The sequence below is a fragment of the Lissotriton helveticus genome (genome assembly GCF_964261635.1).
Source record: "Lissotriton helveticus chromosome 1_1 unlocalized genomic scaffold, aLisHel1.1 SUPER_1_unloc_3, whole genome shotgun sequence".
NCBI classification, from domain to species: Eukaryota; Metazoa; Chordata; class Amphibia; order Caudata; family Salamandridae; genus Lissotriton; species Lissotriton helveticus.
The window spans coordinates 2,340,878-2,363,767 of NW_027611670.1; the positions used below are offsets into that span (position 1 = coordinate 2,340,878).

General features: G+C 48.0%; 2 protein-coding genes across 2 annotated transcripts in view; one reads left to right on the forward strand and one right to left on the reverse strand.

Moving 5' to 3' along the window:
* LOC144805858 (uncharacterized) overlaps positions 1-22,890 on the forward strand; it is a 2,350,900-nt gene that overhangs the window by 450,164 nt on the left and 1,877,846 nt on the right. The gene's annotated exons all lie outside the window — the stretch shown is intronic.
* The window catches only part of LOC144805847 (uncharacterized), a 108,933-nt gene that overhangs the window by 82,437 nt on the left and 3,606 nt on the right, over positions 1-22,890 (reverse strand). The window contains exon 3 of the mRNA XM_078672325.1: positions 3,788-3,898. Within this exon, the coding sequence (XP_078528451.1) occupies positions 3,788-3,898 (111 nt within the window). The remainder of the gene's footprint in view (positions 1-3,787; positions 3,899-22,890) is intronic.

Genomic DNA, 22,890 nt, shown 5'->3' on the forward strand with positions numbered 1-22,890 from the left:
GACACAATCTAATGCACCTGCTATCTCAGACCACATTCAAGGGTGCTTGTCCCATCCATGTAGAAGCATCTCTTCAATGTTATAAAGAGTTGTTCAACATCCATCTTTCTTGTACATGCCCGTTCGTGATTTGGATCATAACTTGCCATTGACAATATATAATGCCACATTAATTAGAAATAAGAAAAAAAAGAAAGAGAAAGAAAAAATTAAAACAAAGAATAACCCCTAACTGGTGCAGAGGGATGGTGTGGTCACAGCAATATGCTAACAACTAGCGGGGCTGACAAGTATTCCAACCCACCAATAGAACAAACTTGGCTGATGCGGGGGTATTCTCCGACCTCCTTGGATCTGACCAAATACGAGCGCGATCTAAGTCCACCCAATCTCTCGCTAAACATCAAACCGCAGCAGCTCACGACTGTCCTGGCTCAAGCGTTTGGGTCCCACCATCTGGGCCTGGCAACCCATCGATCCTCCCTCGTCACTGCCCGACTCCGCCAGCCTCTCCCATGCAGCTGCTACTTCCCACCACTGTTGGGCCATCGGGAGCATCCTCACGCCTCGAGCTTCCTCCCACATCAATGCTCTGACCCCTGCTCCCACCCACTCTATTACATCCCTATCCCAAGCCGAGATCCGCGGTCCACTCACAGACTTCCACTCTAGCGCGTTCCTGCGTTAAGCTAAGCATCAAACAAACGATTCCCGGCTTTGCGTTTAGGCGGTCTGGGGAAGAGACCTAACAGGCAGGTCTGAATTGTTAAGGCCAACTCCCTACCAAGCACGCCTTTGATCTTAACCAGCACCGCCTCCCAGTAATGGCATAACCTCTGGCAATCCCAAGTCATATGGACAAAGTCGGCGTCAGGATGCATATCCCTGGGGCATGGTCTTACTGCCCCCACATATGTCACATTGAGCCGATGCATTGTCATGTAGGTCATACACCTGGGGCATGGTCTTACTTCCCCCACATACGTCACATTGAGCCGATGCAGGGTCATGTAGGTCATACACCTGGGGCATGGTCTTACTTCCCCCACATACGTCACATTGAGCCGATGCAGGGTCATGTAGGTCATACACCTGGGGCATGGTCTTACTTCCCCCACATATGTCACATTGAGCCGATGCAGGGTCATGTAGGTCATACACCTGGGGCATGGTCTTACTTCCCCCACATACGTCACATTGAGCCGATGCAGGGTCATGTAGGTCATACACCTGGGGCATGGTCTTACTTCCCCCACATATGTCACATTGAGCCGATGCAGGGTCATGTAGGTCATACACCTGGGGCATGGTCTTACTTCCCCCACATACGTCACATTGAGCCGATGCATTGTCATGTAGGTCATACACCTGGGGCATGGTCTTACTTCCCCCACATACGTCACATTGAGCCGATGCAGGGTCATGTAGGTCATACACCTGGGACATGGTCTTACTGCCCCCACATATGTCACATTGAGCCGATGCATTGTCATGTAGGTCATACACCTGGGGCATGGTCTTACTTCCCCCACATATGTCACATTGAGCCGATGCAGGGTCATGTAGGTCATACACCTGGGGCATGGTCTTACTGCCCCCACATATGTCACATTGAGCCGATGCATTGTCATGTAGGTCATACACCTGGGACATGGTCTTACTTCCCCCACATACGTCACATTGAGCCGATGCAGGGTCATGTAGGTCATACACCTGGGGCATGGTCTTACTGCCCCCACATATGTCACATTGAGCCGATGCATTGTCATGTAGGTCATACACCTGGGACATGGTCTTACTGCCCCCACATATGTCACATTGAGCCGATGCATTGTCATGTAGGTCATACACCTGGGACATGGTCTTACTGCCCCCACATATGTCACATTGAGCCGATGCAGTGTCATGTAGGTCATACACCTGGGACATGGTCTTACTGCCCCCACATATGTCACATTGAGCCGATGCATTGTCATGTAGGTCATACACCTGGGACATGGTCTTACTTCCCCCACATATGTCACATTGAGCCGATGCAGGGTCATGTAGGTCATACACCTGGGGCATGGTCTTACTTCCCCCACATACGTCACATTGAGCCGATGCAGGGTCATGTAGGTCATACACCTGGGGCATGGTCTTACTTCCCCCACATATGTCACATTGAGCCGATGCAGGGTCATGTAGGTCATACACCTGGGGCATGGTCTTACTTCCCCCACATACGTCACATTGAGCCGATGCAGGGTCATGTAGGTCATACACCTGGGGCATGGTCTTACTGCCCCCACATATGTCACATTGAGCCGATGCATTGTCATGTAGGTCATACACCTGGGGCATGGTCTTACTTCCCCCACATATGTCACATTGAGCCGATGCATTGTCATGTAGGTCATACACCTGGGGCATGGTCTTACTTCCCCCACATACGTCACATTGAGCCGATGCATTGTCATGTAGGTCATACACCTGGGACATGGTCTTACTGCCCCCACATATGTCACATTGAGCCGATGCATTGTCATGTAGGTCATACACCTGGGGCATGGTCTTACTTCCCCCACATATGTCACATTGAGCCGATGCATTGTCATGTAGGTCATACACCTGGGGCATGGTCTTACTTCCCCCACATATGTCACATTGAGCCGATGCAGGGTCATGTAGGTCATACACCTGGGGCATGGTCTTACTGCCCCCACATATGTCACATTGAGCCGATGCATTGTCATGTAGGTCATACACCTGGGACATGGTCTTACTTCCCCCACATATGTCACATTGAGCCGATGCAGGGTCATGTAGGTCATACACCTGGGGCATGGTCTTACTTCCCCCACATACGTCACATTGAGCCGATGCAGGGTCATGTAGGTCATACACCTGGGGCATGGTCTTACTGCCCCCACATATGTCACATTGAGCCGATGCATTGTCATGTAGGTCATACACCTGGGGCATGGTCTTACTGCCCCCACATATGTCACATTGAGCCGATGCAGGGTCATGTAGGTCATACACCTGGGGCATGGTCTTACTTCCCCCACATATGTCACATTGAGCCGATGCAGGGTCATGTAGGTCATACACCTGGGACATGGTCTTACTTCCCCCACATACGTCACATTGAGCCGATGCAGGGTCATGTAGGTCATACACCTGGGACATGGTCTTACTGCCCCCACATATGTCACATTGAGCCGATGCATTGTCATGTAGGTCATACACCTGGGACATGGTCTTACTGCCCCCACATATGTCACATTGAGCCGATGCATTGTCATGTAGGTCATACACCTGGGACATGGTCTTACTGCCCCCACATATGTCACATTGAGCCGATGCAGGGTCATGTAGGTCATACACCTGGGACATGGTCTTACTTCCCCCACATATGTCACATTGAGCCGATGCATTGTCATGTAGGTCATACACCTGGGACATGGTCTTACTGCCCCCACATATGTCACATTGAGCCGATGCAGGGTCATGTAGGTCATACACCTGGGACATGGTCTTACTGCCCCCACATATGTCACATTGAGCCGATGCATTGTCATGTAGGTCATACACCTGGGACATGGTCTTACTTCCCCTACATATGTCACATTGAGCCGATGCAGGGTCATGTAGGTCATATGGGTATAATTAAATTGTATATATTTCAGTCGGGTGTTCCGGGAGGTTTTCCCAGGATATCGCAATACTTTACGCCACTCCTAGTCATTAAGAACCCTACCCTCCATCATCTCCCATCGAAAAAGTTTCTTTCTTTCCTACTCACTTGTGGACAGGTCAACATTGATTATTTTCTCTACATCTTCAAGATCTTTAGAGCACAAGTCTTCTTTTTCCTTTGGTCTTAATGAAAAAACAGAATTGGCAATCAGGGGGCCTGTAATGAAAAGAGAAATATTATTAATTCAAGCTTTTGTGAAGCGACAAAATACACCAGAAGCATTGCTATGAAGGAACTCGGAGGTAGACAAAGTAGAATGAATAAAATGTACCAGTGATAAATGGGAGGGAAGAAAGTACAGGCCCCAAACTGCAATCCTGGCCAGTCTCCAGGTTATCCATGCTAAGTTTTTTTGTGTGAGCTAAATATGTCTGAGAGTTTTTAGTCATCTCGTGGACCACTGCCTACTACCGAACAAACTTTTATTTTACAATCATAAACAAGAAAGGGTTCCAAGGGGCCTACACCCCGTTTGAGAATACATTCCCATCCAACCTCAGGAGTCTGTCATGCTTCATTGTTTTGCAATGAATGTTCGTTACAAAACATGGATACATCTCGTATGGGATCACTATTTGGGAGGGACAATTACAGCACGGCCCTTCGGAACAGCCAATTGGTATCGAGTCGAAAAGTCATTTTAGGAGGTGGTATAATAAAAATCCAATATATTATAACCAAGGGAAATGTTGATTCCTGGTAAAAGGGACAGTTTGTGTATTGTTATTGAGCGTCATTTGCGTATTTCTATATTCAAAGAGACCTGTACTTTTCTGCCTTAACTGGGACTTTGTGTAGCTACTGTTTTCAGTATTTGTAAGCACTTACATACGAGTTTGGGTGGGGGGGACTCTGTGACTGGCCCATAAAGCTGCAGAGGAGAATGTTGTGCACATTTTTTTGTGTCCAGCCTATGCCTCCGCCAGTAGGACCTGGCCAGCTCCCATATGCAGGCTGCTAAGTGAACCCAACAACTCTGCTGCACTTCGCATCATCAGGGCAGACTGCCTTCCGGCTGTTGCCACATTTGTGGGTGCTATGTGGGTGATCAGAAGGAATGTCCTTTCCCTCCCTGTACTTGTCTGAAATTGTTTGTATTATTTACTAGGTGCCACTTACTGTTTTATCTATATGCACGTTTTGTAAATTACTGTTTTAGTTTTTTTAATCTGTTTTTTTAAGTTAGCGATTGTTTGTACATTGTTAAACTATGTTTCTATTAATTATTCTTCATTTTAATTTTGCTGGTGTTTTTGTGGCCCTGGTGGCCGAAATAAAGTTATTTGACCTGAAGTGAACACTAGCGAGTCTAGAAAGGGTTGCCAGACAGGGTACAAGCACACAGTGGCATAAGAAAGAGTGAGTGCTATTTTTACCCTCTGCAGCCAATCCTGCTTTGACTGAATTGTCTTCTACCCTACTGTGCTAACGCCATCTTATTCGCTGCTAGTAGTGCCAGCAAGATTTGCTTACCCCTGTGGGACTGTAAGAGGAAAGTATTGTTTATCAGTAAGCCAACCATCATGTATGTGGAAAGTCTGGTAGTTTTGTCTTGAAAGAGTTTTTCCGTTGTGTTGAGAACTTCTCCCCAGCAGATCTGAGTTTTTGTGCAAGTCCGTAGCAAATAAATCAAGGTCCATGCTGAGTCGCCACCCCTCCAGCATCTGCTTGAGGTTCTTGAATTCCATTCATGGAGGTTAACTGGAGAGCGATGTGACTAGCTACTAAGGTTATAGCTGTTTGATGTGTGTTTATTTGAGTGGTGTTATAGCTCCAACATATATATATCTCCAGTCGGTATCGCAGAAAGTGTGCCTTATTTCTCTTTAAATAGTGCTTCCAAAGCATTTTGGTTGCATCCCTCAATGTGCACTCTCTATCAATCCTCTTTTGAGGGTATAAATGATTACAGAACTTTCGCTGAATTGTTTCACTTGTTGTCGTAATTTGACGATGGCTGGGTTAGCGCTTAGCTTTGCTACACGTTATTTCCCTTAACTTGGCCTTATTCGAAAACGCCATTTTGTATGTTACGGCGGCCATTTTAGGGAATGAGCGGCCTCGTGGTCAGCATGCCCTTTAGTCCTTTGTCCGTGCCACTGACCACTTGAGTTTGCCCAGCAACAGGCTATTTTTAGTAACGGTCAAGCCTGTACATGCGCAGTTCCGACTGACCAGTCACCCCTTAGGAATGTTCCGCCAAACTGACCAGTGGAGTTGTAACCCCTCCCATGAGTTGGCTGTGCTCCAAAAATGACCATATATGTACCTAACCTCTGTAACCATGTACCGCCTACCTTTCTCTTGTTTGAAAACTGTATAAAAGAGGGACTCGCACGGGGGGGCGCTAGAGGGCGCCGGACAAGATGGCCGCACTTACGTGAGGCTCCGTCTAGACCAACAAAAATTCGCTCATTAATCCTTCAGAATCGCTAACCTGTGCCCTGTACCTGGACTGAGAGGACCCCGCTGGTGTCCAGGGCTCGCTGGAATCTTCTGTACCTGTCATCCGAAGCTGCGCTCGGCGCTCCTGGACCGGAGCCGCGCTGAGCCGGGCACTTGCTGGCGGAGACGCCGCGCTCTGCGGGGGAGCCCGCCCGCTGCTGGAGGAGCTGGCCGGGGCTGGGACATTGGCTGATCCCGGCGAGAGCGGGCCTGCGGAGGTGAGCTCTGGGTCCTGCGAGGGTCTCACGACGGCGAAGTCTGTTGGCGGAGTGACCCTGAGGCGGAGGCGGAGCGGAGGACGGCCCGGACTCGGCCCTGCTGGTATCGGTGAGTGGGGCGGGGCGCTACGCAAGCCCGGGGCTGCGGAGGTGGCGCCGGGCCTGACTGGGCCCCGCCACGCGATCTGAGGCTGGTGGGGGCAGGGCGAGGGGATCCACAGCGAGAAGGAGCGGAGCGGAGGCACTCTGCCTCTTGAGCGGGCAATCGTCTGGGGATGTGTTGCTGCGTGACCCTGGACACTAGAGAGCTGCTGCGGTAATTGCTGCTCCTGGATGCCCGGTGGCTCGCGGGGCGCCCGCCATTTTACAGTACCTGCTCCCTGGGTGCAGTAAGCATTGAAATTGGACCGGCGCTATGTATGCCAAGTACCACTGACCCGCATGGGAGAGCTGGCGAGAGGGGGACACGAGACTCCTGACCCTGGTGTTGTGCAAGTGTGATATTTATCGAGTACAGAATTACAGGCTGCAGGAGGGCTATAGAAACTTTGGAGGTCGCCCTGGGGAGGTCGATTCTTTCCCGCCGAACGCAGAAGACCTACTGGCATTGAGATAAAGAGCGCTGCAGGTGGTTGGGGCTGGTGTAGGCCCACTGGTATAGGCACTAGGGCATCCCTGCAAACAACACCTGGTATACCTACCATTTACATCTGCACCTTTGCCTGGGTTGTCCTGTATATCGCCATGGGCAGACCGGAGAGGAACCAACCTAAGATCACCTTTGAAGCCAAAAAAACTGCGCCCATATCTTCCCAGACATCCGCTGACGCAGACCAGGGGGGGGCTGCAGGGGGTGCCCCGAATTTGGAATCCACATTGGTAGCCATGCAAAAGACCCTACAATCGATTGAAGGCACAATGGAATCAGTAAATCACCGCCTCGACCAAATGGCAACACAATTTGACCGCCAAAACGAGCGGATGGGGGAAGTGGAACAGAGAGTCTCTGCCACGGAGGACGGTCTAGCCACAGTCTCATCTAAAGTGTTTAATATGGAAAGGGTATTGGCGGTCATACAAGCGAAGAACGAGGAGTTGGAAGGGAGGTCCAGAAGGAACAACGTCAGAGTCACGGGCCTGCCGGAATCAACGAATGTGGGGCGCATGGAGGACTACATGGAAAGAATGCTCATTGACATATTCGGGGCTGACCACCTGTCCCGTGTCTTTATAGTGGAACGCGCCCACCGATCCCTAGCCAAACGCCCACCGCCTGGGGCGCCGCCGCGTCCAATAGTGGCCAGAATCCTGAACTATAGGGACCGGGATACTATTCTACGTCTTGCAAGGGAAAAGGGCTCCATTGAATATCAGGGTAACAAAATTGAGTTCTATCCGGACTTCACCATGGCGGTACAGACAGCTCGTAAAGAATTTGCCACGGTCAAGCAGGTGCTGAGAGCTGAGAACGTAGCATACGCCATGTTATATCCCGCACGTCTCCGGATTGGGCCTCCTGCGGACAATAAGATTTTTTCTACCCCTAAGGCGGCTATGGACTACGCCAAAAAACTGAAAAAACGGGCTAAAGAGCTGAACGGCCGTCGGGATGATGAAGAGGAGAGGCAGGATGAGGTCGCTTGACCTGATGGATGCTACTGACTGCGACAGGGGTGCCGTCACTGATCGCTGCGCTATGTTACTTCCATTGTTTTGCCTTTGGTTGATGTTGCCTGATTGTGAGGTCCACTGGTCCCTGTCATGCCTCAGACTCATACCATGTATGCTTTGGCGGGAGGGAAAAGATGGCAGGTGGGGACGTATTGTCTGCGGCTGCATTGATATTTGCTGAATTACTCCTCCCGTTGGCACAGCGGAAGGCAGGGCGGGGGGTGGTGGGGCATGGAGGAAAATGTGCCAGGGCTGCATTACTCGTTGGTGACACGCTCAGTTAGTCATGCGCTGTCTCATCGGGCACGATAACGTCAGGGGCACCACTGGCACTGTGCTGCTGTTTGATAGTTAAATACTGGCTGGCAAGGTCATGGGATCAGGGATGCAGGGGCGAGGATGTTGTTCTTGAGTTTGGTCTACACTCTCGTCATTCCTGGTGAGAGTCGTGTGCCGCTACGCCCCCCGATATGGGAGATCCCCACACACTAATGTTGTTGATACTGTTGGGGTTTGGGACAGGGGGGACAATGGGATTGCTTTGGCATTTTGGGCACGCTGAAGTGGGTGGAGGGGTGGGGGTTGAATTTCTGGGGGATGTTGGGGTACTGTTCGTTTACCTGGTCAGGGAAGTGAGACCTATGTTACTCTTTAACTGCGCTTGGAATGTCTGGTACTGGAGCGGTCTTCGAGGTGGAGGGTCTAATGTCTCTTATGTGATGTTGGTGGCTGTGGATGGCCCTCTGAGATGGAAGCCGGGGAAAGACTATTGCATTGAGGGTGGATTGCGGGATTGGTGTTATGGAGGGGGGGGGTAAGATTAAATGCATTACTTGGAATGTGCGGGGACTCAATAGGCCACAAAAGACTAGACAAATGTTTGCCTTTTTGAATAGACATGGCGTACAGGTGGCATTCCTTCAGGAAACGCACCTTCAGGGTAAGGCGGCCGAAAAGGTGGGCAAACAATGGGCGGGGGTGAAACTGGCTACGAAATATTCTTCCTATGCAAGAGGGGTGATGATCCTGATTAAGAGAAATGTTCCATTTGAAATTGTGTATGAAGACATTGACTTGAATGGTAGATACATCTTAGTGCAGGGCAAATTATGTGGCACACTGATAACTTTGCTCAATGTTTATGGACCAAATGTGGATGACCCTGAATTTTATGTAACTCTCTGGAACAAGCTATATTCACTTGCACCTTCGGCTATCATATGTGGGGGAGATTGGAACATCACTCTAGATTCAGACCTAGATAGGAAACAAGACAGAGCTTCTGCACGTAGGAAGGCAGTGGATGCGGTGTGCGAGGGCATGGATGGGTTGCGACTGCTGGATGTATGGAGACTACGTAACCCGACTAAGCGGGAGGGCACCTGCTACACCTCAGCACATGATACATGGTCGCGATTGGACTACTGGCTAACGACACGAGATGTCAGTGGATGGGTGGTGGGCGTTGACCATTTACCTCGTACTATCTCTGATCATGCTCCCGTCACACTGGTGCTGCAGCTCACATCTCATGTCCCCACTCCTTTCACCTGGCGACTTTCCTCTGGGGTACTGACGGATCAGGTGTTGTCTGTGAAACTAAGGCAGATTATTGAGGAATTTTTTACTAACAACGTGGGATCTGTTGATAAAATGGCTACGGTCTGGGAGGCCTTCAAGGTGACGGTGAGGGGTGCGTGCATTGGGCTGAGGTCAGGGGTGCTCACGTCCGTTAGGGGCTCCATGACCAGGTTGGAAAGAGAATTACTGATTCTGGAGCGGCAACTAGAGGAGGGAGTGAATGGCACGGTTCTAGCAGACATTCGAACGAAAGTGGACGAATATAACGATCTGGCGGAGCAGGAGGTAAAATTCCTCTCCAAGAAAGCCACAGCTAGGTACTATGGCGAAGGGGGCAGACCAGGCAAAGGCCTGGCGGATAGGATCAGGGAGCCATGGGCACGACACTGCACAGTGCAAGAAATTATGGATCAGGGAAAGGTAGTTACTGACACAGAGGGTATACTGGCCTGCTTCTCCAAACATTATGAGCAACTCTATGCACATAGGGATACAGCAGATGAGGAGGAAGTGAATAGATATCTGGAAGATGTAGCCCTGGTGTGGCTATCTAGGGGGCAGCAGGACTTCCTTATGCATCACGTAACTGAGGCCGAATTCAGAGATGCAATAGCGGCCCTCCCTAGTGGTAAGGCGGCTGGTACGGACGGCTTACCCTCCGAGTTCTATAAAACATATGCGGATTTACTGATCCCGCAGCTGGCACAGGTGTTGGAGGAAGCGTTTGACTGCGGACAATTGCCGCCAACCATGAGGGAGGCACTGCTGGTGGCACTGCCTAAACCCGGGAAACCACCTGACAAGTGTGACTCATATCGCCCCCTTTCACTTATGAACACTGATGTGAAGATAATTGCAAAAGTCCTGGCCACGCGGTTACGGTTACTGCTGCCTGTCATGGTCTTACCGGACCAGTCAGGTTTCATCCCACTCAGATCCACTACACATAATTTAAGGACACTCTTTGCTGTACTGCACCTGCTTAAACCTGAACTGCCTGCAGCTGCGGTCATGCTGGACGCAGCTAAGGCCTTCGATTCGGTGGCATGGAAATACATGATGGCTGTCCTGCACCGGATGGGGGTACCGTTCTTTTTCACGTCACTCGTTGCCCTATTATACACTGCACCCACGGCAAGAGTCAGGGTCAACGGCCGCGTCTCTTCCTCGTTCCCGATACAGAGAGGAACGAGACAGGGGTGTCCTCTGTCTCCATTACTGTTTGCCATTATGATGGAACCCCTAGCCTGTATTTTGCGTCAACGATATGCTGAAGCCGCATTGAAATTCCCACTTCGTGCTCTGGCGGTATCAATGTACGCGGATGACATGGTACTGTATGTTAGAGATCCGGCGCTCCACCTGGAGAACATCCTACGCGAATTCATTAAGTTTGGTCGACACTCTGGTCTCACCATAAATTGGGACAAATCTGTGATCGTGCCGCTCACGGAGGCGACCCGCCAGACCCAGCTGGAGTTCCCCCTGGAGTGGGCAACAGAGTCAGTTCGGTATCTGGGGGTCTGGGTACACAGGGACTGCCAGGAGGTTATCCGAGCCAACTATGGTGTTGCGGTATCGAAACTAGAAGATCAAGTGGCGCGCTGGACTCGACTCCCGTTGACTCTAGCGGACCGAATATCCCTAATTAAAATGGTGGTGTTGCCAAAATTTCTCTACCTTTTCATTAATATCCCTATCCCGTTGAAGTCGCATTTCTTTGCAAGAATCAGATCGCTCCTAATAACTCTCACATGGGCTGGCAAGAAACCAAGAGTGACCTGGGAGGTGTTGACCAAGCCGTATGCACTGGGAGGGTTCGCCCTGCCGGACATGAGGCTGTACTATCTCTGCGCACAGGCGCATTTTGCGAGTTATTGGTTGAATGCTCCACCATACACCCCACACGTGGCGCTAGAGGCGAGTGCGGTTCTGCCATATCCGCTGAGGGCCATGGTAGTTAATGAACACTCGGTTTTTGAGAAGGGAGAGATAGACACAGTGCGGATTACAGCGACGGCTTGGGAACAACTTGGTCGTAGAGCGGCCCGCCTGCCGTTATATGCACCGGCTATGCCGCTACTTTACCACTCTGATATTTCAGTAACTGGAGAGATCGGAGGGTTGCAAGTCCTGAGGGAGGCCGGATTGCAATCCATGGGGGACCTTTTTCCCGGGGCGTCGTTTCTCTCTTTGCAGGCCATGACGGCTGGATCGGCTAATACATGCATGCCTACTTTTATTTATGCCCGGCTGCGGGCTGCGATAAAGGATTTGTACCCAACATACCCAGAGGAGCCCCCAACACTCGGTGCATTGCAGTTACTTTACACAGCGAAGGACAGGGCTAAATTAGTCTCTAAACTATACAAGGCTGCACAGGAGGATGAGGGTGGGGGGGCGGACCTGGCAAGAGCACGATGGGATAGAAGTCTTCCTGACCCGCTTACTGATGACGAATGGCATGAGTGTTGCAGCATGACGGGAGGATATGTGATAAATGGAAACTTCCGGCTCTTACATTATAAATTTTTGCATCAGTGGTACTACACACCGATTCAACTGGTCAGGTATGGGCTTCGCACTACTGCGTGCTGTGTGAGATGCGGTGCGGATGATGCTGATTTTATACATCTTGCCTGGGGCTGCCCGCGTGTATGACTTTTGGAAGGCGGTAACAGAGTGTCTGACGGTTATGACCTCGGTTGAGGTTCCACTTGATGTGCGGTTCTGCCTGTTGGGTATAGCCTCTGGGGTGGCAGCACAATCACGACGTCTAGTGGTACTGGCACTCCAATTAGCCAAGAGGAGAGTCGCTATGGGATGGGGGGGTAGGAGGGCACCAGACATGCAACTATGGCTGAAGGATATGGCACACTGCAGAGACCAACTGACCTGTTATTATGAGGATTTGCCGGAGAGATCTCGCCCGAGAGACATATGGGCTCCATTTACGCTGTATGTCTTGTCTCTAGAAGATTCAGATAGCGAAAGGAATACGATTGCTGATATACCGGAACATGATACTGTATCGGATTGACTGTTGTTTGAAAGCGGTGAAGGTGGCTGCGTGGTGCAATGTGCTCGTGCTGTTGTGCTTCATGAGTGATAAACATTTGATGGGATAGATTGAGCAGGCCGGACTGCATTATTCTGCCCAGCTGCGATCCGAGTATACGCTGTAAGATCGGCGATACGTCACCTAAGATGGCCGTGCACCCTAGGCCGGTTCCTGCGACAACTGAACCTTGAGAGTGGTATATGTCCAATAGTTAGGCTCACTTAGACCAGGGGTGGGAGGGGTGGGAGGGTGTTGGGCTTGTTAGTCGGTTGACTCCGTTCTGCAAAATCAGAAAATGAGACCGAGATCACATGAGGGCTATACGGCTGACATCATCGTATGCTCTGACCACTGCAATTTGAACATATATGGTGCCTACAGGAGCTCAGTCTGGGACTGCATTTGTACCAAAGATGTGTATTACTGAGATCTAATGTGAATGTAAGTTGCACTGATTGCGGCCGGCCCTGCCAGGGGGTTGTAGGCACTCCGCTGTGTTTTATTCAACATGTGCAATAAAGGTCTACCAAAAAAAAAAAAAAAAAAAAAAAAAAAAAAGAGGGACTCGCACCGAAGTTCGGTGTGATACTTCTTGCATTGCCAAAGGGTGCTGTAGGAATGTACCACCACCCCATGGGGTCTTAATAAACTTGTCTTTTGTACTTTTCAGTTTCCGTGCCAACAGTTCTTTTGGTGTAAGTGGGTATTCTGCGGAGCATGTAGGCCTTGGGAACCCAATACCACAAATTGGCGACCACGAAGGGACTCATCGGCGACTCGGATGCCCGAAGGAGAGGTCGTGACGAAGGATTGGAAACTCGCCATGGACGCGTACGCTGCCACTGAGTGACCCGAGTCTTGGCACCCACGGTGTTTTCTTCCCTTCCTTCTGATCTGACCTTCCAGGTGGCGCCGGTCTCCGACTGAGATCCTGCTCGTCTGTGTTGCGGTACAGTGCCCGTTTGGCTGATTCGATCAAAGACCTTGGCAGTTGGAATCTGGATATTTGAGATTTGGGTAAGATTTGTGATCGGTAAGGTAGTCTGCGGACGCTTACTGAAGTTCTATGATTGTGATTATGATTTGAGTTAGCTAACATTTTGACTTTGCGAATTTGAATACATATGTGCAGTGCACTTCACATAGGCAGGCATGTAGAGATGTTTCTCTAACTTTGTTCGTACTTTGAGCGGCACATTTGTGTGAAGTATTGTAAGTGCCATTTTTACGGTATCACGCTTTCGTGGTACTTTTTGAACATGCCTGTTTTAAGCACACTCCGAGGGATGTGCTGTCTTGGAAATGGTACCACATATAGGTTAAATGAATCTCAGCCGGCTCCCCCAGAGGGAACACCTAAACGTGATATCTATGTCAAATTTGGCCTTCCCCCTATACTGTACAGTAAATTATGGCATAAATATACTAGATCCGATCCTGAATTGCAATGGCCACTACATGAGTCGTTTGATTTGCGAAAGGTTCAGTTTGTTGAGCAATGTTTGTTTCAGCGCAGGTCTAGACAGGACATGTTTGATTGTGTGCGAATGTGGGAGAAAGCAGTGCGTGAACGTATGAAGCGTGAGGTTGCCTTGGCGGACAAAGAGCAGCGCAAGGCTGCTCGAGATAAAGCTTTACAGCTGGAGGAAAAGGAAGGGCAGGAGAAGAAAGAGAGGGAGGCACGGGAACGTAATTTGCAAACGACCGGTCAATTTCCTATTCGACGTCCGCTTTATCCTGTCCTTAATAATGAAATTGATGATTTTTGATGATTTTTAGTTATTAGATCGATCTCCGCCTCCGTATGTTCAGCCTACGGCCCCGTCCGAGGATTCCGGTGATGAAGGTCGGGATAAGACGAGTACGAGGTTAACAGCTGAGAGAGCCGCGGACTTGCGTGGCTTAGCCAGGAAATTGAATTTGAATAGAATAACTATGTCAGAGATTGTAGCTGAAAAGGATAAGTGGTCGGAACGAGAATTGATGTGTTTTTTAAATATTTTTTCAGATGAAGTATTGACCGATTCCGTAAAAATTCAACGGATTTAGAACCCAAAGAGATGTCAGTCCATCATGAGAATATGCGTAAAGGTTTATTTGTTCTTGCAGATGGGTTTTTCTTACGATTGCTCCAGCTACGGGATGAGGCGTCCAAATTGCAGGAAGCACGAAAGGCATCAGAGCAGCCTGGGCCGGAGTCGACGGAGCAGTCTAAACAGTGTTCTATCCTGGGAACAGATAAGAGTTCTAAAGTGCATGTTATGCCTATGCGTGAAGCTGCACCTTTGTATGTTCCTCCTAAAGGGTAAGGTACAGATGAGGATAAAATGTCAGCAGATGCAAAGGGGTATTTTATATATAATTGGGTGTATACACCTTGGAACAGAGCAGATGTTATGGCATTGAAAAATGCTTTACCTGATCCCCGTAAGAATCCGGCAGCTTTTTATGAAGGGGTGGAGGGGGCCATTTCCTCTTGTGCTATGACTCTTGTTGATATAGATCTCTTCTTTGGATTAATTCTCCCCCCTGATATGTGGAGAGCGATTCGTAAGTTTGATGATCAAGCGATGTTTGGGGCAACCTGGAAGGAGATAGGCCAGGCTGACTTAGACAGGGAACCTGCATGCAAACCATGTCAGCTAATTCTAGAACTTCCAACGGCTATTTTGAACAAATTGAAAACGCTTGTTCCCCCTAAAAAGATTGATTGGACTATGCTAGCTTCATGCAAACAGAAGCAAGACGAATCGGTATCTGACTTCTTCACACGTTTTGAAGAAGCGTTTCATGATTACAGTGGTCAATCATTAACAGATGATACGGGTAGGCATTTGTTTGTAGATAAGTATGTGGCTAATCTCCTACCGGAGATTGCAAAAAGATTGAAAGCAAGTGAAAGCTCCTGGACCACAGTGACCCCTGCGTGTTTGTTAACTATGGCTCAGTATTACGAGCGGCAGGAAATAGAGGCTAAAGAAAGTGTTGATAAGAAAGCAAAGGAATTGAAAACGAAGGTGATGTTGGCACAGGTTCGAGGTACGCAATCTAGAGGGAATGATAGAGGCAGGCGAGGAGGGGGTAATGCGTCGTACGGTCGTACCGATATTGCTGAGGACCAATGCGCATATTGTAAGGAGTTTGGGCATTGGGCTGAAGATTGTCCGGTGCTCCGTGAGCAACGTAGTCAGCGTGGTCGAGGAGGTGGAAGGTCGAGGAATAGTTATTGGGGAGCGAGAGGTGGCGGAAGTGATCGTGGTAGGTTTGAAGCGAGGGGTCGTGGTCAGGATGAACGAAACACCTTTGATAGACGAAATCAGTATCAGATATCGGAGGGTGAGAATGTGGAGCATCAGGATTATGTGCATGCATAGGATTGCGTAGGATGGGGTGTCGGTTGAAGTGCCAGTAGATCAAAGAGGTCCATATGTATCAGCGGGCATTTTGGGTTCTACTGATCAGTTTTTAGTTGACACAGGAGCTACTCGTAGTGCTTTGTCTAAAAACTTGGTTCCAAGGGCTCCCCTGTCTGGCGAAACGATAACATGTATAGGGTTTGATGGCACACCCTCTCCTAGCCCATTATCACAACCTCTTGCACTTTGTATTGACAAATTTTTCAGCTTCTGCCCATTTTTGTTGTCGCCCCACACTCCAGATAACATTATGGGTATTGATTTGCTCAAATATTTTCGGGGAACGATACGCTGCGCTCCTGAAGGAGTGCAGGTTATTTTGAACGACAATTACCCAGATTCAGACAGATTTTGTACAATGAAGGAAATTGAAGCATTAGCCTCTCTCCCACACACGTTATGGGCGACCTCGGACACGGATGTGGGACAGATGCTCATCCCGCCTATTCGAATTACTGTCAAAGAGGGAGTACTTTTGCCACGTGTACCGCAGTACAAGATCTCTAGGGAAGGTGAAATTGCCCTGACGCACATCGTTCAGGATTTGATTATTGCAGGAGTAGTGGAGGAAGTTCCTTACAATGTCTGTAACAGCCCTATTCTTCCGATCCTTAAGAAAGACACTGACGACAAAGTCTATCGATTTATTATTGATTTAAGAGAAATTAACAAAATTGTCATTCCCCAATACCCGGTGGTGTCTGATATCACGACATTGCTTACTTTGGTCCCCCCAACTGCAACGACCTTTTCTGTTATTGACCTTAACAACGCGTTCTTTTCCATCCCCATTCATCCTGACAGCAGATACCTATTTGGCTTTACGTTAAATAATAAATCCTATAGATTTTGTCATGTTCCCCAAGGTTACACAGAGAGTACTAGTATCTGTAGCCAGGCTTTAAAAAGACAGCTTGACTCTTTTGAATTGCAATCCGGAGTAGCACTTATACAGTATGTTGAAGATATCCTGTTGGCTGCAGACACCTATGCACAATGTGAGGAGAGTACACTTGCTTTGCTTTCCTTTTTGGCTCAGAATAATCATAAAGTCTCTAAGAAAAAGCTACAATACTGTAGACCCAAGGTGACCTACCTCGGTCATCTTTTGTCTAAGGAGGGGCGTGCATTAATATCAGATCGAATTCAAGCGATTTTAGATACGCCAGTTCCCCGCACTCAGAGAGATGTACGCGCCTTCATAGGACTAACGTCCTTTTGTAGACAGTGGATCATGGGGTTTTCGCACATTATCAAACCTTTGTTAGCGTTATTGTCCAAAACTACACCAATGCCCCTTGAATGGACAGATGAATGTCAAAATGCTTTTGAACAATTGAGACAGGCCCTTTGCTCTGCACCCGTGTTAGGTACACCAGATTACACAAAGATTTTCACGTTGTACGTGCACGAGAAAGATGGGTGCGCGTTATCAGTGTTAGTGCAGGCACACGGGGATAAGCAGAGGCCATGTGCGTATTTCTCAGCCATCCTTGATCCTGTAGCGCGAGGGTTACCTGGGTGTTTCCGAGCAGTTGCAGCAACAGCAGTAGCTATACGGCAGAGTGAGGGAATAGTTTTGTCGCACAAATTGTTGGTGCTAGTTCCCCACGCAGTAGATGCCCTGTTAAATCAAACGAAAACACAGTATCTCACGAGCGCACGTTTAACAGGATATGAGCTCACACTTCTGGCGCCACATATCACACTGAAAAGATGTGCTACCCTGAAACCTGCCACTTTATTGCCATATCCGGTTGAAGAGGGTCAGGAGGAAAAGCACCATGATTGTGTTTTCCTGACCGAGGAACAAACAAAGGGTCATGTCGACTTACAGGATATGCCACTTCCAGATGTGGATGGGGAACTGTGGGTTGATGAATCATGTTTGAGGCTGCCAGATGGCACAACTTCTGCAGCATATGCGATCACGACACTTAAGACGGTGGAAGAAACAGCACGAATACCCCAGAAATCAGCCCAAGCAGCGGAGCTGATAGCTTTGACGAGAGCCTGCGAACTGAGTGCTGGCTTATGTGTGAACATCTACACAGATAGCCGGTACGCCTTCGGAGTAGCGCATGACTTCGGCCTACTCTGGAGAGAGCGTGGGTTTTTGACTTCGCATGGAGTACATATTATGCACGGAGAATTAGTGCGTGATCTCCTAAACGCGTTACTTTGTCCAAAGAAAGTGGCGATAATCAAATGCAGTGCACATAAAAAGGTCACTGACAAAGTGGGACAAGGCAATGCCTTTGCAGACAGTATAGCAAGACAAACAGCTATGTCACGAAACGACTCCCCCATGTATGTAGTGAAGTCGCAGGCCGAGCGATGGCATGATGCTAGAGCAGAGATATTAGACATCCAGAAATCAGCGACTGAAGCAGAACTTGTAACATGGGCAGCAGAGGGGGTGCTGGATGATGAGGGTTGTTGGAGGAGCAAGATCATGGAACGATGGAAATTGCCTGCAGCTTACTTGCAAGCGATGGTCCAGATGACACATGGGTTGGCACATGTTGGAGCTCTTGCAATTACTCGATTGTTAACACGAGTTTGGGAGCATCCTGAGATTGCCAACACTGCCAAGAGAGTAGTGCAGACTTGTTTGATATGTTTACAGCACAATCCTGCAAAAGGGACGCATACTCCGAAAGGAGGGTTCGTTCCACCTTCTGCACCATTCGAGGTACTTCAGATGGATTATATCCAGCTTGAGCGTTGCAATAACCTTAAGTATGTCTTAGTGGTGGTATGTGCTTTTAGCAAATGGGTTGAGGCCTTCCCCACGAAAGATAATACGGCTTTGACAACGGCTACGGTTTTTCCCAAAGAGTACTTCCCTCGATATGGAGTTTGCAAATTTTTGTGGAGCGATAATGGTCCTCATTTTGTTGGGAAAATTGTGGAATATGTGCTGAAGGGATTGGGGATTCAGCAAAAGTTTCATGCTGTGTTCCATCCTCAATCAGCAGGTCTTGTCGAACGGTACAATGCCACTTTGAAACTAAAGTTGGCTAAGATTGTGGCATCCACGTCTTTGAAGTGGCCGGATGCTTTGCCGTTAGCATTACTCTCTATTAGATCAGTGCCCCACTCTCGAACTGGCCTCACACCTTATGAAGTGGTGTTTGGAAGGCCTATGAATATATGGGGAGTTCCTAAGCCGCGATTGTTACATGATGTGCCTTGTATAATGATGAACGATTATTTGGCACGATTAACAAATGATTTACTTTCTATTCACCAACAGGTTCGAGAAGCACTCCCCGACAATTCTATTGGAGAGGCTCACAATCTTCGTCCTGGCGATTTTGTTATGGTAAAATCGTTTGAGAGAGCGAACAGCTTGGAACCGAGGTGGCGTGGCCCCGAGCAAGTCCTGCTTGCAACTCGAACGGCTGTGCGAGTGACCAACAGGAAGCGGTGGATGCATTCAACTCATTGCCGTCGCGTCTCTCCGGACCTGTTGAACCCCACCGTGCTGTCTGACTACAGAGACATCTTGGACGAGGAAAAGAGCCCAGCTGTGACGTCGGCCGAATCTGAGGGAGCCTTCCCGGACCACACCGTTTCTGGACAACAGCGTTACAATCTGCAGCCACGATAGAAAGAAGATTTTTTTTTGGTGCGAGACTGGTTGAGTTACCGCTCTGGGGTTTGTGAAACGGAAGCCGGGAATGTCAAGGGGGGGGGGGGGGGATCAGTTCTGCCAAGAGTAGCGACACCCGTCTTGACCCCGGAGAAGAAAACAAAGGCTACCTCGGAGCTCAGCACTCACATTTTTATTTTTTAGTTGTATATTTGAGACATTGTGAACTTTTGAACTATGGCGTCTTCTGCATCACGAGACAAAAGAATTCTTGGTGCTATATTGTTTGTATTGACAATTGTGGTAATAGCTGTGATAGCCTGGGTAGTAGAACTTGTGGTGCCTGTACGAGAACATTTGCTGCCGACTACCCCGGCTCCATCTGAACATTTTCATTTCACCTTACCCTACCATGAAGAACGGCACCGACAGACTTATTGAACAATAGCTTTATTCAAATCTTGCATCATACTCACAATATGACGAACACTTCTAACTGTTGGGTATGTGGGATGTTGCCTGGGCACCAGAAGAAAGGAGGCACACCACTTATCCCACTCCCGTTTTCCCACAATGGTTCCTGCAATGCTTGGTATACTCTTCTATTCACTCTGCGCTGGCCAACAAAAGGGGGGGTGCTTTTCCGTTTAAACAAGATATGTTATCATGATCGGGACGGCTATCCACAAGCTGAGGGTACTCGATTCGAATGGGAAGAGTACCGCCCCGACAATGTTTCTGCACCCCGAATTTACAGTAATCAACGGAACATCAATATGTCCAGCTCTCATGTTATTAATGTTATAGATACTAAGGCTGATCTCTGTATACGAAATAAAGGTAAATCCCTGTTGGAAAAAGTGAATGTAACACCACACTTACATTTGACAGTCCGAATGGCATATCATTTGTGGCATCCCGAAATACAATACTTCATCTGTGGCAATAAAGGTTATCATTGTCTCCCGTTAGGATGGTTAGGTACATGTTATATCTCTTTTGTATTGCCCCCTGTATTCATTGCCCCACCAATGTACCATAATGACTATATTTTATATCACGATTTTGTGCTAAATAGAGTCAAACGTGCTGTAGTTCTTGAAGATATCGATCAGACCGATACTGCTCTGCAACAATATGTGGATTTTAATTTGGGTTTGTTTTCCTTTGTGGGGGCTGCTCTGAACAGTCGAAAAATACGACGACTGACCCGTGTTGTTGAGGCTGTAGCTAATGATACTGCTTTTGCATTGGGGAATATAACTGAAGAGCTTCAAATATCTAGAATTGTCACGCTCCAGAACCGGATGGTTCTAGATGTAGTTCTAGCCGATCGAGGGGGGCATGTAGAATTATCGGAAGTAGCTGTTGTGTTAACGTTCCAGACAATTCACCATCTGTATATGATGCCATATCTAAATTACACAAAATTGCTGCTGAGATACATCCGGACAATGGTACATGGACCTTCTCGGGGTGGTTCTGGTCAATGCTTAGTACATGGGGCTGGAAGCTATTGACAATCTTATGTATCATAGTTGGGATATTATTCTTCTTGTGTTTATGTATACAATGTGGATCTGCATTATGTTCTATGTGTTTATCAGCTTGTATTCCATCTAGACGAGCTCTTGCCCAAAATGAATTGATGCTTCATAAAGAAGTGGCTCAAATTATGTCAATTGATATAGAAGATGAGTATCCCGACTATGTCCATTATGAGGTAGCTTCAGCTAAACGCTAAAAGGGTCGTCTGTCGAAATTTGACGATGGCTGGGTTAGCGCTTAGCTTTGCTACACGTTATTTCCCTTAACTTGGCCTTATTCGAAAACGCCATTTTGTATGTTACGGCGGCCATTTTAGGGAATGAGCGGCCTCGTGGTCAGCATGCCCTTTAGTCCTTTGTCCGTGCCACTGACCACTTGAGTTTGCCCAGCAACAGGCTATTTTTAGTAACGGTCAAGCCTGTACATGCGCAGTTCCGACTGACCAGTCACCCCTTAGGAATGTTCTGCCAAACTGACCAGTGGAGTTGTAACCCCTCCCATGAGTTGGCTGTGCTCCAAAAATGAATAACTCAAACAACAAGAGAGTGTTAGTATCTACAACAGACAAACTCTACTAGCCAGATTTAGTTCTATATACCACTAAGTTTAATAGACAAGGCTGTTATTGTCAGTTGGAGAAAATAGAGTGCACGTGTTCAAAGAACTAGCTAGAAGGACCCTCAGGCCCCAGTGAAACACTGGTAGCCAGTTGTCTTCATTGGGTCCCTTTTATCGCTAGAGAGGTGAAAGTGAATCTAAAAAGAGTATGCGCTACTCCTCAAAATTATTTACTAAGAGGGTAGCTCTAACTCTATTAAAAACAGTGATCGAAAAACATAGTTGGTTGTTCTGGACTACTCAGGGTTGTGCAAATTTGAACCAGATAGTCCCATTAGTGAAGTGAAAAGGAATTAATTAAAACACGGTCAACATGTTTCTGCCATTTGAGTTCAATTTGCTCGGCATTCGTCAGGACCAGGAAGAAGAATAGACTCACAGTTCTGGGCACCCTAAAATGCGCAGATACAGGGAGTAGTGACATTTAATGATACGACCTGTAATTGTCGAAGCGCTTAGTTGGAAAATCTTCCCCAAGCTGCTAAAGGCTCCTTCTTATAGGAGACACCATTGGATCTGTGAGGGTAGATAGAAAAAGTGAAAGGAATCAGAATATAAGATATTCAACTTTTGGCGCCATAAAATATATGCTTCTACCCTGTTATGACTCCATTCACGTGCACTTAGTTATTCCTACCAAATGTGTCTTTATTTCGAAGGAAGCAAGGTTGTACCTTCAAAATACCAAAGTAGACCCATTGTTATCGGTATGTCCACCAAAAAATAAATAAAGACAAAGGCATTACTTTATCTTAACAGGTATTGTATACCGAGAATGTAATTACATAAAAACAGTGCTTAGATGTACCATGTGATCATGAAAATTGGGTGAGTTTGAAAAACCCAACCAAATTACGTCTAGAAAAACACACGCACACTTTTGCAAGAAGCCTGTGGAGCACAAAACACCTCAAAGGAGGAAAGCCTAGTTATGCACTTACTAATCATTTGATGAAGATAAACCCCATGGGCAATGCGGCAGGAGGAATCTT